The 19405-nt window shown below is 34.3% G+C and overlaps 1 protein-coding gene across 1 annotated transcript in view; it reads right to left on the reverse strand.

The window, feature by feature from the left end:
• Positions 1-2026: 2026 nt before the first annotated feature.
• CCDC172 (coiled-coil domain containing 172) overlaps positions 2027-19405 on the reverse strand; it is a gene marked incomplete at both ends in the record, with an annotated part of 50959 nt that continues 33580 nt past the window's right edge. The window contains 3 exons of the mRNA XM_080823201.1: positions 2027-2062; positions 3121-3208; positions 18982-19084. Coding sequence (XP_080679327.1) covers positions 2027-2062; positions 3121-3208; positions 18982-19084 — 227 coding nt within the window. The remainder of the gene's footprint in view (positions 2063-3120; positions 3209-18981; positions 19085-19405) is intronic.

Raw genomic sequence — 19405 nt, forward strand, 5'->3', positions numbered from 1 at the left:
TTTGTTCAGTGAACCTGTTCCTTTGATTATATTGATTCTGGTGGTCCCAGTTATTCCGACTTGTATCACATGCGCAGTGCTTTATATGACTCCACCACATAGCGCCAAAATAATCATACATTTGATTGTTTAAAAATCAGTTTCTCTTAAAATAGGAATTTTAAAATAATGAAACTTCCATTTTTTTCTCAAACTCAGTTCATATGAATCCTGATTCCATTACTGAATATTTTTTTTTCATAAGATTTTATTTATTTATTCGACAGAGAGAGATCACAAGTAGGCAGAGAGGCAGGCAGAGAGAGAGAGAGGGAAGCAGGCTCCCCGCCGAGCAGAGAGCCCGACGCGGGACTCGATCCCAGGACCCCGAGATCATGACCCGAGCCGAAGGCAGTGGCCCAACCCACTGAGCCACCCAGGCGCCCCCATTACTGAATATTTAATCCTGATAGCCTACATGATACACATATGAAAAGATAGTTGTATCCGTAAAGAGTTTATTCTGCATATATGTCATTGTGTGTTAGTTATGCAAATATGTGGCAGATCTATAGTTCACATTAATATTTAGTTACAAAACCAATAATGAACAAAAATTACTGGTAAGTGGAAAAAGCTTTATCTGTAAACTCAGTCAGCATATGAATAACATAATACACATATAATGAGTAGATATTCATGAGACTAAGAATTTAGATAAATGGAATAAAATAAGACAGAACTAAAGTCATGACTAATCCCAATAACCATTTCCTACTCTATATTTGCATATAAAATAGAATATAATTCCCTGGTATCATTAACTGTTTTCTTCTTAGGCAAAAGTAATTTACTATCAAATATTTAAGGAATCAAAATAAGAAATCACTTCTGAAAATGCAAATTATTTAAACAGGGCAATTGCAACACATCTCAAAGGAGAGTTTTAACTTTACCGATTTTTAAAAAATAAGAGTATAAAACAACATACACAGAAAGTTATCCCAAAATAAGCCTTGTTCTGAAACTAGACCACCTTATCATTGGTAGAGAGAAGACGTTTGCAAACATTTCATAGTTGATGTTAAACTCATTCAGCTATAACCCCAAAAGAAAAAATAATTCTAACATTTTGCACTCAGTACTTTGAAATATATCTCCAAACAGATTTTGTCTCCCTCCCCCCACCAACCACCATTTAGGGCTTTGTTGGACAGTTTCCATACACTTTTTTAGAAACTAGGGAAAATACACCTTTCTTCCTACACAGGATGGCAAATCACAGAAAGCTATGCGATGTTGCAAATTTGGTGGAAATACCAAGTCTGATACAAACATGAGTTTTAGTTGCCATGTTTCAGTGAAAAGGAATCCTGAGACCCCTCAGGAGATTATGTACATCCCCAGGTGGATGACTTATTTCATTCCAGCAACACCGGCGTCAGGAAGAAAACTGCCAGGCACGAAGCCGGCAAAGGCAGCAGGAGCCCCAAACTTAACTCCACAGACACGTCTAGAGAAAAGAGTAGAAAACTGGCTTTTGCACATGAAAGGCCACCGGAGGACCTTTGTCAACAAACATTTTAAGATGAGAGAAGGATTAAAATGAAAGTGAACATCTTTGTTGGTGGGAATGGCAGGGACAAAATTGAGTCAATAATCTGATCATTTCTCTCTCCCAGGGTTTGATTGGACCCAAGGTAAACTGTAACAAAAAATGAACAACATCAGAAAGTACAGATCAGCTTAAGGGTCAGGGGAGATAAGAAGCCGGAGAACACAGTATCCACCTGTCCTTTTTTCTTCCTTTAGGTACAAAATCAAACCCTATAAAGAGCTTTAAAGTTCCAGCAAGTAACAAGACAAAAAATTACATTTTTAAAGTGCTAAGATACCAATTCTAGGTAGCAACAACTTTGAACATTCTGAACCTCAAGTTTTCCACAAAAATCTGTTGTAATGGGTATTGTTCGTGTATCTATCACAAAGATTTGATTATAAGATGCTTTCATCAAACCTTGGATAGCTTTGGTCAGCTCTCCACAAGTTACTTATTTTCCTGAAGATCTTTCTGTGCCAATGTCTGAAAAGAAAAATACAGAAATTATTGATGAGGAAAATTAAATTCCTAATGATGGATTCCATAAAGTTCATGTAAATTTAACACAACAATAACTGGGCATTTTTAAATCTTATTTTTGAAAGTATTTATAAAAAATATAAATCCTGGGGACCTGGGTGGCTCAGTGGGTTAAAGCCTCTGCCTTTGGCTCAGGTCATGATCTCAGGGTCCTGGGATCAAGTCCCGCATCGGGCTCTCTGCTCAGCAGGGAGCCTGCTTCCTCCTCTCTCTCTGCCTGCCTCTCTGCCTACTTGTGATCTCTGTCTGTCAAATAAATAAAATCTTTAAAAAAAAAAATATATATATATATATATAAATCCTGACATAAGCTATTGGAACATTTTTAAACACGAAATGTTTACAGAAAATAAAGAAACAATATGTAATGTACTAAATTAAAATTACATTTTAACATATTTTAAAGCTAGCTATATATGTCTTCCATTAAAATGGAGTGTGGCAAATACTGCATTCATTTTATAAACAACCAAAGTAAGAGGTTAAAAGCAATTTAAAGTGCTCCCACACAATCCGAAAATAAGTTTCCAATAATTGAATCCAAAGTTCTTGAGATCATAAAAAATCGTAATAAGAAAGTTTTAGGATCAAATATAATAAAAGTATAATTTATGCCTATCAAAAACAAAAAGCTTTTAAGCATTATGATAGTTAAAACTCCTTCAGTGCATTAATCCTCTAATAACGGTTTCAGTTAAGAGAATGTTGAGAGGTCAGGTTTGGATTTTTTTTTAACTTAGTTTGAAGTTGTACATATTCTCTTTGAATATAATTTGCTTTATGTAGCACCTAACTCTCCAGGAACTCAAAACACTTCAGAGATTTATATCCTGACCTTAGTTTTGCTTCTTGTTGCTGTGTGTTTTTTGTTTTTTTTTTATCCAGTGAAAATCCATGTGAAGGGCAAAGCACTAGTTCAGTGATATGTATCCCAGCAAACATACTCTTGCCAGTAGGGAAAAGCATGCTGAAGAGAAGTTAAACAATCAGTGGCGGCTTACCAACTCCAAAACTTCTATTTCTGTTTGGAGGGCTTCACAAGCACTTTGCATGTCATCTTCCTTATAAAGTTCTAATTCTTTTTTAAGTCTGTTTTAAAGGAAAAATTCACCCTATGAGTTCAGCAATAAACTTTTATAATATTTTTTTTTATCCTATGGATAGAGGCAGATTTACAGCTGTAGTCAGAATTTTATCATCATCATTCTATCATCAGAATTTTAACACTAAAGAATTTAGAAAGAAATTTCAATTCTCTATACTTCTAGAAAGACTGTATAATATTGTGAAGAACTAAAAAAACTTCCATAAAGAAAATAAGGCAGACTAAATAAATAATAGACAATTTTAGGTTAATTAAAAGAGCAACATATTTTGGTGGGGAAAAATATAGTACTGTCTGAAGAGCTCTGTTTGAGTCCTGGCCACTAACAAGCTGAAAAACCTTGGCTAAATCATCTTGCCTCTCTGAACTTCACCTGCAAAATTTTAATTACAGGAAAAAATGACCTCTGAGATTTCTTCTTGAACTAAAATTAAACATTAACTTTATAGTACACATATGTAATTAAAAATATATTTTAATTTTAGAGCGAGAAAGCAATATCAATATGTCTTTCTTCCAATTAAGTCTCTAATCCTTTGAATATTTGGAAATTTAAACAAATATTTTATGTCTATATTTAATGTAAAAAAAATAGTGAAAGAACTGTCTTCTATTTCTAGCATTAGGACTAATATTCCTTCCAAAAAGAAAAACTTAAGGAAAAGCAATGAACTGCGACTGGAGAGGCGGAAAGATATGGCAGAGGGCGGATAAGGCTGCCTTGAGGGAGCAACACTAATCTCACAAACCTATGCTGGCTGGGCCAGCCACAAGGTGAAGTGAATAGTTAGACTTGAACCTCTGCTGAGCTCCAATCCTTAAGGAAAGTCTGAAAGGGTTTTAGGTCAGTAGCATTCCCTCTGTATTCGCAGAAGCAAAAGAAAATCCTCTCTGAAGGGAAGTTTAACATATTTTAGACCCACAGGATTCCCAGTGATTAAGAGGAAACCATGAGCTCACAATCAAAGATCACCAAGCTCTCAAGAAGGCGAGCCACCATAGGTAAAAGTCAGCAGAGACAATAGATTGTGTCCGTAATACATGAAGAACTATAAGTCAATAAGAAAAAGACAACACAATGGAAAAGGGGCATTCCCCCTCTCCCCGCACAAATCTCTACCAGATTATCACTCACAAAAGATATACAATGGCTAACAAAAACATGAAAAGGTGCTCAACTTTGTTAGTTATCAAGGAAATACAAAAGAAAAACACAATGAAATGCTATTACACACCCACCAGAAGAGCTAAAATGAAAAACAAGGAATTCCAAGTATTGACAAGGATATGACTATATGCCATAGAGGCTGCTCCTTCACACTTGTTTGCAGAATAAAGAGAAGTGAGGCTAATGCCCAATGAACATGGATGCAGTGTGGGCAGGAAATAAACACTCATTGTAAATCACTAACATTTAAGAGCTGTTTGCTTCTGAAGCATAATTTAGTCTAGGTCATAGAAAAAAATATAAAAAATATAGTCACCAGGAACCGAGCACTGATGGCCACTAACACCTCTGAATCAAGAGGCACTAGGCCTCCTGATGGAAAAACACCACCACCTATACAGCTTTGTCAAAAAAGAAAAAAAGAAAAAAAAAATCAGCCTAAATTTAATCAAGCTTTTAAATCCAATTACCAATTTACAAAAAAATATATAAGTCAAACAGGTTTAATCCTACAATGGGAATATAATCAACTACATCCAAATCAAGGGAAACTCTACAGGATAAAAAATTTAATTTCCTCAACAAATAAATTGCAAGTTAAAAAAGAAAAAGGAAGGGGGACCTTCAAGATAAAATAGATTTAAAAGACTTATCAACTGATTATCATATGTAGACCTAATTTGAACTAAATTCAGACAAACAAAAAAAATGACACCTATGAATTGTATGATATATATGATTTGCTTCAAGTAATACAGCAGAAAAACAAGTAGAGAGAGATGAAACAAGATTGGCCATAAAGGGAGAACTGTTAAAGTTGAGTGATGAGTACATACAATTCATTATATTTTTCTCCTTTACCTTTGTATGTGCTTTAAATCTTCTGTAATAATTATTTTAAGAAACAGACTTTAGCAGAGATAGTGGCCATAAAGTCAACATACAAAAACCTGTATATATTTTCATGCACCAGCAACAGACAATTAGAACATACCATTTAAAATAAATACACCATTTACAACAGCATCTAAAACTACAGGGTACCTAAAATTAAAACTTATCAAAGATGTGAAAGATCAATAAACAGAAAATTATAATGTTTTATTAAAAGATATTTTAAAAAGACAAATTGAGATATCCTACGTTCATAGACAGGAAGTCTCAGTTTCATAAAGATATACAGTCTCTTAAAAGTAACTATAATAATAAGTGCAATTGTAACCAAAATCACAACAGATTCTCATGAATATGATAAATTGATTCAGAGATGTATATAAAAAGCAAAGAGCCAAATATAAACAATAAACTCTTGCGAAGACAAAAAAAAAAAAGACAAAGGGAGGCATCCTACCTTGTATCATGACTCATTATAAAGTAAGAGTAATTAAATATTTAAAATGGAATAGTATGCATTTAGTAGTAATTAAGGCAGTTCTGAGCAGTAAGGAATGAACTGACCAATGAAACAGAATAGAAAATAGAATAAGAATTATATCCGTGATCTATTATTATTTTTATTTTTTAATGACCAGTATCTTTTTTTTTATAATTTTTTATAATTTTTATTTTTAATACAAGATGTCACATTATAGATCACTAGAGGAAGAAGAAACCATTCAATAAATGTTGCTGGGACAACTGATTATCCATGTGCAAAAAAATGAAAATGGATCTTATACGTATAAACAAAGTCAATGCCATGTATTTTAAAATGTTTTTTTATTGTGTTAGTTTAGTCACCATACAGTACATTATTATATTTTTATACTTTACAACTCTCACATAGTTAGGGAAGAAAAACATAATAATTGTAGGGATGGAAGAGGGAATAATACCCTATATATGTGAACTTCATTGGGTTCTGAACTTTTATGAATTTAATAGTAAATAGGAATTCCGAAGGAATGCTCAAGTAGGAAAGATAGAACAAGTTATTAATTTTGGGCATTAGATGTTTACACAAGCATAAAAAGCCTTGTAATGAATATTTTTAAAGAGTAAGTGGAAAGTTAAATGGAGAATTACAATGTACTGTGGAGAGCTATACAATGTACTTCAGGCTTCATTTGAATATATTTCTCTCTTCAAATAAAATGGTAGCCATCTTTCTTCCACCATACCATCCATACTCGCTCCTCCCCCTTTACAGTTTAAATGAACTGCAGGTTCCGTGAGATGTTTCATGCCGTCAGAGCTGGGCGGTGGACCACTTTCCCTTTCAGTTAGCTAACCGTGAGAATGAGAGACTACTGACATTAAGGAGGGCATTTAGAGCGAATTATAGGAAGTATTTCACTATTCAGCATATAATCAAGCTGTAGAATTTAGATCTGCACTTAAAGAAAAAATTGCTGTTGCTAGCTTTAAAAGAGGCTGGATAATAATGGGATGAATATTAATACATTTGCAGCTAGCCAAAGCTATATAATGGTAAGCAGATCTCACGCTTCGGTGCATAGGCTGATTGCCTACAGGAGTCAAGAAGGACTTCCTTCACCTGCTGCACAATAACTCAGGGCAGTTTGCATTGGTTATTGTCACCTTTCTCTGAATCATCAAATAATGACGAGGATGGGCCAATACTGCTATAGTTAGTTGTGCAAGACTTATGTTCCGTGTATTTTTATGATTTTCTCCAAATTCCAATTTTTTTTCAGTTACTACGAAGTATTCTAGAAAAGGCTTTACTAAAAGAACACTCTTTTTAGCTATAGAACTGTACACAAGTACTATTTAAGTAGAAAGAAGGGAAAATTTCAGCCAAAGTCCTAGTACACAGACTCAAATGATAATAAAATTTAGGCATATTTTACTAAAAGAACTTACTAAAAGAATACTCATTTTAGCTATAGAACTGTACACAAGTACTCAGTGGAAAGAAGGAAAAATTTCACCCAAAGTCCTAAAACACAAACTCAAATGATATTGAAATTTAGGTATATACCATCGTGGTCTTCTGTTTCCATATAATGGCGATTATGTAATTTTATTTCTAGTTTTTTTTCTTTTGCCTAATGTTATCACTTGTATTTTTCTCAGTTAATTACACATGCTAATTAATACCATATAAGAGAAATATGTAGTAGTCCAAGTAGCAACACCAGAATTAACTTAATTGTTCATTTATGGTATAGCAATTAAGTAGCTCCTGTTTTTTCTCTACCATAGATAACATTTCTATGAACACCTTTGTGCATAAAGTTTCCTCTGTACTTAGAATTATGTTCCTTTGGATAGAACTTGTAAGTGTAATTTTTAGGTTAAATTACATAAACATTTTTAAGATGCTTTCAGTGATTTATGTACACCAAATTGCATTTGGAATATATGCAATGTATACTGTGTCAGCAATGTAAAAATTATCTTTGTACCACACCCTTGCCAACTTCGGTATGGTCACTTAAGAATGTCTTTCAAAATTTGATAAAAAAATGATGTTCAGTGGTTTTATTTTGCAAGTAATTGATAAACAGTATACCTGATTTAGCATCTGACTTATTCGTCTTGGTATCCCTACTAACTTGTACAGCGTTAGACACAAAGTATGCATTCAATGCATGTTTGTTGGATAAATACATGAATGAAAACTGTTGATTTTACTGTTTTCTGACTGGTTTTTTTCGCAGTTGATTACATGATTTCGTAGTTGATTCCCACCGTGGGGAGCCCGTACGCCCAGAGCCCTGAGATCCCATGCGTGGGGCTCCTGTTTGCACCAGCCTGGCCCCTCGTGCCCCTGACCGTTGCTTCCATTCGAGACAGACACCAAAGGTAGGGCGCCCTGATTTCATTTAAGAAAAAAGGGAGGGGAGGCACCTGGGTGGCTCAGTGGGTTAAGCCTCTGCCTTCGGCTCAGGTCATGATCCCAGGGTCCTGGGATCGAGCCCCGCATCGGGCTCTCTGCTCAGCAGGGAGCCTGCTTCCCTCTCTTTCTCTGCCTGCCTCTCTGCCTACTTGTGATCTCTCTCTCTGTGTCAAATAAATAAAAAAAATAAATAAAAATCTTTAAAAAAGATTATTTTTTATTATTATTCTGTTATTCTTTGTTTTAACTACTATAAATTTCTCCCAGTTCACCATTCCATGATGCTGAACTTCTTTGACACATGGAATTTTAAATCTTATATATTAAGTGTATTAATTTTATCCTTTCTGGTTTCCTTAATCACACCAGATGTTTACTAAGTAGTTCTTTTTAATTTTTGCTAGTGTTTCCATGGCTTGATTTTCCCAATAGTCTTTCTCTGTATTAATTCGTATGAAAATATTATAGTGAAATTTAAACACAAACACACTATTTTTGAAGACATACAGGTCATCCTCTTTCATATACAATTTATTTCTGAAAGTAGGTTTAAAAGTTGAATGTGTGAAACCGGAATTTCAGTGTTCTAATTATGCCTTCCCCCAGTCCAGGCCACCAGCAGACAGGTCAAAACCTTCACAGGTGTGTCAGGCCAAACCAGAGAGATCTGCTTAGAAGGAGGTAAACGGGGGATGGGTCCCAACAGCATCTCCATTATTTCAAATCCTGGGTGAGCTGAATTAGGCATCTTCTTTAACCACATATTTCCTCTTATCTTCCTACCCCCATACCAAAAGGGGTAGTTCGTAAAGGTAAACATATGAAACTGGAAAAAATTCGTTTTCTATTAAAGACACGAGTGATTTTTTTTTTAAAGACACGAGTGATTTTTGAAAATGTTTACTTTAACATTTATACATGGCTTCTGCAATAAACAAAATTATTTCAAAGTTTAGGAACATTTACAAATAGTCACATTCACATCAGAATATAATGTTTAAAATAATCAATTGATTCTGTCATCAAAATTTCCCTTGTATTTACTTAGAAGCTTTAATAACTATAGTATGTGCCAAGAATTCACAAAACAGGAGATCTCTATTAGCTTAAAGGCTACATAATCAATGCTGTAGAGACACTTCTGTTAGTGAATAAATGATGAAGTTTTACTAGAAAAGATGCAGAGTCAACAGAAATAGTCAACAAAATACATAGCTAAGAATAATCCTGGAATTAAATGGGGATTTTCATATTTTATAAATGTTAAAAAAAGAGAGAGATGGATTGGCTACAGGTATATAATTATTACACTGGTATTTTCCAGAAACTTTAATGCTGAGATCTTACTACACTTACCAACTTGGAGTTCATTCTTGTTGATATTACAAAGCACTGCAAGGTACGTGTGCATTACTTCCTCCGTGCAGCCAGGATTACAATTCTTACTACTCTACTAAATAATGCTTATTCTAATAATGTTACAGAAACACTCCCATAAGCATTTAAAGATACATGTGTAAAAAGTCTTCAATTACGAAAATTTAGAAACTCTTACATATCTGTCAGTGGTAGAAAGGCTACATCGATACGGCATTTCCATATACTGGCATTAAAGAAGAAGGAAGCTGATCAGCACAAACTAATATGGGAAATATCAATAATATTTTGCTAAGTAATAGAGCAAATTACAGACCAGTAATTCTGATCCCATTTTATGCTAAATGGACACACATGGCACGTATGTGCACACACACATACACAGAGATATAAACTGAAAAGATACATGTCAAATTTTTAACAATGGTTACACAGGGAATTTCTGGAATAAGGTGATAAGAGAGAAGACTTTGATGTTTTACATTTTCACAGTGTTTGAATTTTGGATTCAGTCTACATAGCCTAGTCTCATAATTTAAAAACACCTATATACATTTGGTAAAATTTAAAAAAAATGTGTGTAAATATACATATTTATCTGGGTATCTTTTAGGAAGGTTGGGAGTGTTTGAATACCATCATGTATTTATGGCTTCTTATAAATTGAAGGACCAATGAATGTGACCTCTACGACCAACTTAACTGGATGACTTTTTACTGAAAAGGCAACAGCACTGATTTACTACTTCATATAAATGCATTTAAAGTCTCTCAGTAGGAGGTAAGTATTAACTTTCATGCAGTTTCCATTGCAAATATCTCTTCACAAAACCACACTATCTTCAAAAGTTCAGAAGGAAAATCCCATGCTGTTGACTTTGCAGCTTCATTTCTGAAACAAACTTCCCGTTGTATTAAACAGGCACAAATGCTGGTTACAGAAAATGTAAAAGCATTCTAGAAAGAGGTTTCATGGGTAAGGAAAATGCCTGAAATGTTTCAAGTTGTCTGGTATGTCAGTATTTGGAGCAAATGAAAAGTCATGATCAAGAGCTATATTTTGGTGGCTCTGGTGTTGGGCAATAATACAAAAATAATAGGTGTTGGGAGTTTGAAAGGGCCCAATACATAACACTCCTCTTTCCCGCCCAATTGAGAAATAAGGAAAGCAGAAGATAATCACATTTACTACAAACAGAGCAGAGACTGGAGAATGTGGCTTATATCTACAAGCGAAGGGCTTACTAAATAGTGAACCCCAGAATTAGACTACCTTAATGCACATCTTTACAGGCACAACTGGATACAACAAGCTCTCTTATGGACTCCCAGCACTGTAAAACTTAAGGGACAGAGGAGCAGAGAGGAACACACACTGTCTGAGGCAGGCCAGCTTCCAAAGAAATAGGGAAAGAAAAGGGGAAAGGCTCCAGTTCACCCTTCCAAATTCACCAGTCAGATTGAGTCACTCCTCCCCACCTTCCAAAAAGAAAGGAAGGTGTTGGGGAAAGGCTGGGGGGATTACACCTATATAGCTTTTTCCACATGGAGGAAAAAATCAGGAGTGGAAAAAAACTCCATCAGGCTATCCCAGTGGCGAGAATATACCACATCTTTGCAAATAACATTGAAAATACGTGAAGGACTTGTATCTTCTTTGTATTGAAAATAAAATCATATGTAGACTCAATCACTGGAGCAAATATTTATTGAACACCATGTGCCCTTGACTGTGCTAGATGTAAGACTGATAGAAAAAAAGGAAGTAAAGGGAATTCCCCATTGAGTGAGATAGATTGATACAAATACCTATTATAGAATATGATTAATGATATAACAGAATTATAAGCATGCTCTCTATGAACAAAGAGAAATGAACAGTAGAGGAAAGCTTTCATAACTTATTACACTCATTTATTCATTTATTTATTTAATGCCTACTATATGCCAAGCTCCATACCCATATCTGTACCCATGAATACACAATGGTAAACCAAGTAGACAAGATCTCTTTTCTTGTGGAGCACATGGCAGAGACAAATACTAACAAAGTAAAGCATGTAAGTACGTAATTGCAAAACAGAATCTGCGCTATAAAGGAAAAAATATAGGGTGTTATTAAAAACAGTAAAAACAAATTTAGATCATAGGGTAAGGGGAGGGCTTCTCTGAGGAAAATTTCAATTGAGATCTAAAGGATAGGGTATATTCCACATAGGTAGGAGATAGGCAGGCAGAGAGGCTAAGAGATAATTTGAAGAGAAGGAAAGGCAGAAAAAGAGGTCCTTAAGTGGAAAAAAGCTTGGAGTGCTTGAAGGAGCAGAGTGAAGAGGGGACCACAGCTGAAAATAGCATCAAGAGAGGTGGTCAGAGGCCACATTGTGATAGGACCATACTAAGGATGTTAGGTTTTGTTTTATTATGTTTGTTATGAAGGCTTTGACTGATTTCAATGACATGATTCAATTTCAATGGATTGGCAGGTGCAAAAGTGGAGGAATGGGGAGAAGAAGATGATTATTACTGTGATCCAGGTGAGAGGAGGTGGTGGCTAGAACCAGGACGTTAGCAATGGGGAGAGAGAACTGGAAGGATTCAGGAAACATTTTGTAGGCAAAAGCAACAAAACTTGATAATGAATTAGGGTGGGGTGAGAATGATGAGAATAATAAATACATCAAAAATGCCTGCTACATTTTAGATTTGAGCAAAACTCATAAAAAATGACATGTGAGCTGGACCTTAAGGACTAAGTTAGATTTTAGCTCATGGAGAAGAAAGAAAGATAGAGGTATGAGCTCCTGTGTCATATTCAGAATTCCATAAACAGTATTCTGATGTACTAGTAGTTTAGGGTATGTGATAAGAATGCAGGAAGATAGTGGAAGGACCCAGATTATGAAGACCTTTGAATTCTTCCTTTAAGTACTAACCAGGTCCAAACCTGCTTAGCTTTTGAGATTAGGCAGATTGGGCACGTTCAGGGTGGTTTGCCCAAGATAAGACCTTTGAACCTCTGATAAGACTTTTGTTTTGCCTTTTTTTTTTTTTTTTGCTTATTTAATCAGCGCAACATCACTTCAGATCTATGTTTATATTAAACTGTTGGGAATTCAGGACTAGAGTTTAAGAAAAAGGGATTTAGGAAAAATATTTGGAAATTATCTATCTGTGATAATTAAAATCACTAGAGCATATGAGGTAGCCCATAAAGAGTATAAAGAAAGAAGATTCAGTGATTAACCTTTTGGGATCTCATGCATTTAAAAGACAGGTGGAAGGAGTCCAAGATAGTGAAGGAGTAGGAGCCCTTAGTTTTGTCTGGGCCCAGGAATTCAGCTAGATAGCTATCAAAATCATTCTGAATACCTACAGAATCAACTAGAGATCTAAGAAAGGAATTGCTGCAATTCTACAAACAGATAAGCAACCACTTTCTGCAAGTCTTTTTTTAGTTTTCATTTTTACAGATACATCCTATCATTTTATTTTATCTTTGTACATATGTAAGTTTTTCTTTCTTCACAATTTTGGGATCTAGTTTACTAAAAAAAAAAACAGACCTAACTACACACAGGATCCAGTGTATTGCTCTAGTCTGTTCATCTGTCTGATTATACTCTTTTTTTTTTAAATTTGTTTTTAAGTTTTGAGTCTCTTCTGATTTGTTTAGTGTATATTTCTCTGGGATCATTAGTATTTTTTTCCCCTCATTCATATATTCTTCTCTAGACAGAATAACAAGAGAGAAAAACTCACCTCATAAAAGAGAACAAGATGCAGTACTATTTGCCAGGGATCTAATCAGTATGGATATAAGTAAGATGTCAGAACTAGAGTTCAGAATAATGAATATAAAGATACTAGCTGGGCTTGAAAAAAGCACGGAAGACACCAGAGAATCCTTTCTGGAGAAATAAAAGAACTAAAATCATAATCAAGTTGAAATAAAAAAGGGTATTGATGGGATACAATAAAAAAAAAGGAGGCTCTAAATGCTAGGATAAATGAGGCAGAAGAGAAAATTAGTGATATAGAAGATAAAATGATGGAGAATAAAGAAGCTGAGAAAGAGAGAGATAAACAACGACTGGATCACAAGGGGAGAATTTGAGAGAGAAGTGGTACCATAAACCAAAACAATATTAAAATAATTGGGATCCAAGAAAAAGAGTGAGGAGGGGGCAGAAGGTATACTGGAGTAAATTATACCAAAGAACTTCCCTAATCTGGGGAAGGAAACAGGCATTCAATTCCAGGAGGCAAAGAGAACCTCACTCAAAATCAATAAAAATAGGTCAACACCTTGACATATAATAGTGAAACTTGCAAGTCTCAAAGACAAAGAGAAAATCCTAAAAGCAGCTTGGGACAAGAGGTCCATAACCTACAAGGGTAGAAACAATAGACTGGCAGAAGACCTGCCTACAGAAGCCTGGCAGGCCGGAAAGGACTCACATGATATATTCAGGGTGTTAAATGAGAAAAATATGCAGCCAAGAATACTTTATCCAGCAAAATAGAAGGAGAGATATAAAGCTTCCAGGACAAACAGAAACAAAGAATTTGTGATCACTAAATCACCCCTGCAATATTAAAGAGAATCCTTTAAGCAAAGAGAGAGCCCAAAAGTAACATAGACCAGAAAGGAACAGAGACAATATACAGAACCAGTGAATTTATAGGTAATACAATGTCACTAAATTTCTATCTTTCAACAGTTACTCTGAATGTAAATGGGCTAAATGCCCCAGTCAAAAGACACAGGGTATGAGGCTGGATAAAAAAGCAAGACCCATTGATATGCTGTCTGCAAGAGACTCATTTTAGACCCAAAGACACTTCCAGACTGAAGTGATGGGGGTAGAAAACAATTTATCATGCTCATGGACATTAAAAGAAAGCTGGAATTAGATTTCAAACCAAAGACTGAAATAAGAGATGAGAAAGGATACTGTATCATAACTAAAGGGATTATATCATAATCCAACAAGAAGATCTAACCACTGTAAATATTTATGTCCCTAACATGGGAGCAGCCAATTATATAAATCAACTAATAACAAAATTAAACAAATACATTGATAATAATACAATAATATTAGGGGACTTTAACACCCCACTCACTGCAATGAACAGATCATCTAAGCAGAAGATCAAAAAGGAAACAAGGTCTTTGAATGACACACCGGACTATAAGGACTTCACAGATATGTTCAGAACATTCCATCCTAAGGCAACAGAATACACACTCTTCTCAAGGGTACCTGGAACATTCTCTAGATTAGATCACATACTGATCACAAATCAGGTCTCAACTGGTATCAAAAATTTGGGATTAAAAAAAAAAAGTTTGGAATCATTCCCTGCACATTTTCAGACCGCAATGCTTTGAAACTTGAACTCAATCACAAGAGGAAATTTAGAAAGAAGTCAAATACATAGAGGTTAAAGAGAATCCTACTAAGAATAAATGATCAACCAGGAAATTAAAGAAGAATTAAAATAATTCATGGAAACAAAGGAAAATAAAAACACAACTGTTCAAAACCTTTGGGATGTAGCAAAGGCGCTCCTAAGAGGGAAGTATATAGTAATAAAAGACTTTTTCAAGAAACAAGAAAGTTCTCAAATATACAACCTAACTTTATACCTAAAGGAGCTGGAAAAAGAATACCAAATAAAGCCTAAATCCAGCATGAGAAGAGAATTAATAAAAAGAGCAGAAGTCAATGAAATAGAAACCAAAAGAACAGTAGAAGAGATCAGTGAAACTAGGAGCTCATTCTTTGAAAGAATTAATAAGATCATTAAACCCCTGAACAGACTTATCAAAAAGAAAAGAGAAAGGAACCAGATAAACAAAATTATGAATGAAAGAGGAGAGATCACAACAAATATTGAAGAAATACAAACAATTTTAAAAACATATTATGCATAACTATAGGCCAACAAATGGGTCAATCTGGAAGAAATGGATGCATTCCTAGAGACATAGAAGTTATCAAAACTGAAACAGGAAGAAATAGTAAACCTGAACAGACCCATAATCAGCAAGGAAATTGAAGCAGTAATAAAAAATCTCCCAATAACCAAGAGTCCATGGCCAGATGGCTTCCCAGGGGAATTCTATCAAACATTTAAAGAACAATTAATACATATTCTTCTGAAGTTGACTCAAAAAAAAGAAGGAAAACTTCCAAACTCTTTCTACGAGGCTAGCATTACCTTGAACCCAAAACCAGACAAAGACCCCACCAAAAAGGAGAATTTCAGATCAATATCCCTGATGAACACAGATGCAAAAATTCTCACCAGGATACTAGCCAATATAAACCAACAGTACATTAAAAGAATTATTCACCATGTCCAAGTAGGATTTATTCCGGGGCTGCAAGGGTGGTTCAACATCAGCAAAATCACTCAATGTGATACGCTACATTAATAAAAGAAAGGACAAGAACCATGTGATCCTCCTAATAAATGCAAAAAAAGCATTTGACAAAGTACACATCCCAATTCTTGATTAAAACTCTTCACAGTGCAGGGATAAAGGGAACACACCTCAATATCATAAAAGCTATTGACAAAAAGCCCACAGTGAGTATCATTCTCAATGGGGAGAAACTGAGAGAAAAAAATGAGAAAAAAGCTTGAAAGTCACGAAATCCTCATGGATAATATGAAATAAAAATGTAATTATAAGTAATTACATAATTATAATTGTATCTAATTTTAAAGCATTTACTATTTCTAAGCACTGTTCTAAGGGCTTTTAAGTCATTTAATTTTTACTATAATCTTGTGAGGTAGGTGCTATAATGAACCTCATTTTATAGATGTGGAGACTGAGGACAGACAAGTTAAATTGCTTGTCCAAGGTTACTAACCTAGTAAATAGCAGAGCTGGGATTTTAAGGGGGTTGTAATCTTAACCTCTATGCTTACTGCCTCTCAAGAACCCAAGGTTTATCTTTTCTATCCTCTCTGAACTATATGAAAGAACTAGATCAATCATAGTTACAGTCTTCCAGGAGCTTCTTATGAATTTAACCCAACCTTCGACTTAAGTGTTAACCATAGCAATATTCTACAAGTTAGCTGCCTTAACATATTTAATTAATGATCCCACACTCTTCAAAATAGAATCTTTTAAATAAATAGGCATCTTGGTATTTATAAACAGGAAATGATTACCTAAAGGAGAGACCATGAAACCACTGTGAATAAGAGTACTAATTCTTTACACTAAAGGATGGCATCAAGACAGAGTCCAACAAATAATCTGAACATGGCAGATTAATTAAAAAAAATAACCATTATGAAAGAATCCCAATGATATAGACGGTATAAAATATGTGTAAAATTTTCTAGTTACTAAAAGTAGAAACAATAAATGCATATAAATAAGCTAATATTAATTTTGTAATTGCTTTCTTAACTGGTTAAAGTTTAATAAAAGTAGAAGTACAATTATAATAACCTTAAAATAAAACTGGTTCTCAACTGGGGACAATTTTTCCTACCCCTCTCTGTCCAGGGGATGTTTGGCAATGTCTGGAGACATTTTTGGTTGTCAAAGCTGAGGGTGGGAGATGCTTCTGGCATCTAGTGGGTCGAGGCCAGAGATGCTGCCAAACGTCTTAAATTGCACAGGGCTGTCCTCTCGCAACCAAGAATAACCTGGCCCCACTGCCAAGTTTGAGAAACCCTGCTATAAAAATGGCATCTATACCAATAGTAATTAAACCTGAGAATTTAAGAAAAAGGCAACAGAATTCATTCAGTATACATTTGAACACACAGATGGAAAAGAATATTCCAAAATTTAGGGATAAAACCAACTTAATTTTGGCCTTCATGATACTGAATAAATGTCCTGCCATTATTAGCTTCTTGTTTTTGCACTAATTATAAGGTTTATGGCCCTACTTCCTAAAATCTTTATATTCAATACTTTGACTTGGTTCTTTATACTTGAAATTACTTTAATGGAACATACCAGTAAGCAAACTAAACTACACATATTAAATAATTTAAAGTGGGAACTGGTAAATATTGCCATTTCATTTGATAAGTGCTAAAATGCAAAAAATGGACAACGCATAAAGACTAATGTTTCTTTTTATTCAAATTTCTTCTGTCACCATCTGTGAAGGAAAGAACACTCTCTAACAGACTCTGTGTGTTTAATTTTAACCCAGGGCAAATTTTTATGATTGATAAACCCACAAAACTGGAGTTCATGTCAGAAGCCCTTATAATACTAACCATCATGATACCAGTGGGCATTATCATTTTTGAAAATGTAAAAAAATCAATGAGCAGATTGTCATTACAGAAACTCATTCTGCATCACACATATCACCCAAGAGATTGATATTTCATGCTTATAAAACTTAACATAAAATTAAATTGCAAATATTTTCTCACAATCTACTAAAATTATGGCCTAAGGCAATACACAGCTAATATGAAGCATTTGTTCAGCTCTAGTGGACATATTTCTATATGATTTATGTAAAAGAAGGCTTCATTTGCCTCTCATAGATTCAGTAATGAGGTTTCTTTCCTTATATTTAGCCCAGAAAGTAGATGAACTTCTTTGAAATTAGGCTGGCAAATATAACACTGAATTATTAATAAACAATAGTAAAATTAACAAACTGAAGGTTTTCTCCTTGTGAGTATGACTATGCTGTTTCAAACACCAGCCATTCTTTCATTATCCAAATACATAAAAAGTAGCTCAATATTCCATACAGAAAATACATTTCATTCTTTCACCATAAAACAAATAGTAATAAATTTCAAGTAAAATAGCAGGTTGTGATTTTTTTTCCCCCTGAAATTTAAAACGATAAAAAATAATTTCAATCATTAAAAAAAAAGTTAAGGGGTGCCTGGGTGGCTCAGTCAGTAAAGTGTCTGCCTTTGGCTCAGGTCATGATCCCAGGGTCCTGAGATCCAGCCTCACATCAGGCTCACTGGTCTGCAGGCAGTCTGCTTCTCCCTCTCCCTTTCGCTCTGTGTGCTCTCTCTCGTGCTCTTTAATCAATCAATCAATCAATCTTCAAAAAAAAAAAGTCAGGAATAACAGAAAGGAGAGTTTTGGAACTAATACTTTGTTTTAATCTACTGGGATGTGAATAACACTAAGTCCATGATGTAAAAGAAAAAATTGATTTCAGTATTATCAACCTGATACACTGTGAAACTTACATGTACCACTTTTTAGCCAGTGAAGCCTTTTCTCATTAACATATTTCACAATACACATAAAAGGAATTAATATCTTTATCTGGAACTTAAAAAAAAACCCTACACTTTTAGCTTTATGCTGAAATCTCTTTGACAACTTGAAAAATTACCAGATTTTATATCAAAATATAATAGGGAATTCTTACCTTAAGCACTCAGCATCATTTTGAGGCTTTTCATTGATCTTTACTTTTTCTGCCTCTAGGTATTTGGTAGTACAAATGGCTTCAATCTTTTTATCTTCAAAAACTAAACAATTAAGAAAACGCTTACAATCTTTAAAAAAATAAACAGAAGAGTTCATTCATAAGAACAATACTCTAATTTTTGGTGCTTTATATAAAATGTATGCACTCATGATTCTTAGTTTTCTACTTTAATATAGCAAATACAGGCATAAAAAAAGATCTTGACAAAATTTATGACATTAAAAATATCAGATCTAACACTTTTTTTTTAGTGTTTTACCTGTTTCATCTTTATACCAATAATAACACCGTATCTCAATAGGTGAGTATACTTTGAAAGAATAATATGACCCTGTTATGCATATGTAACTATATTCATCAG

The sequence above is a fragment of the Martes martes genome, assembly GCF_963455335.1.
Source record: "Martes martes genome assembly, chromosome: 14".
In the NCBI taxonomy this organism is placed as follows: Eukaryota; Metazoa; Chordata; class Mammalia; order Carnivora; family Mustelidae; genus Martes; species Martes martes.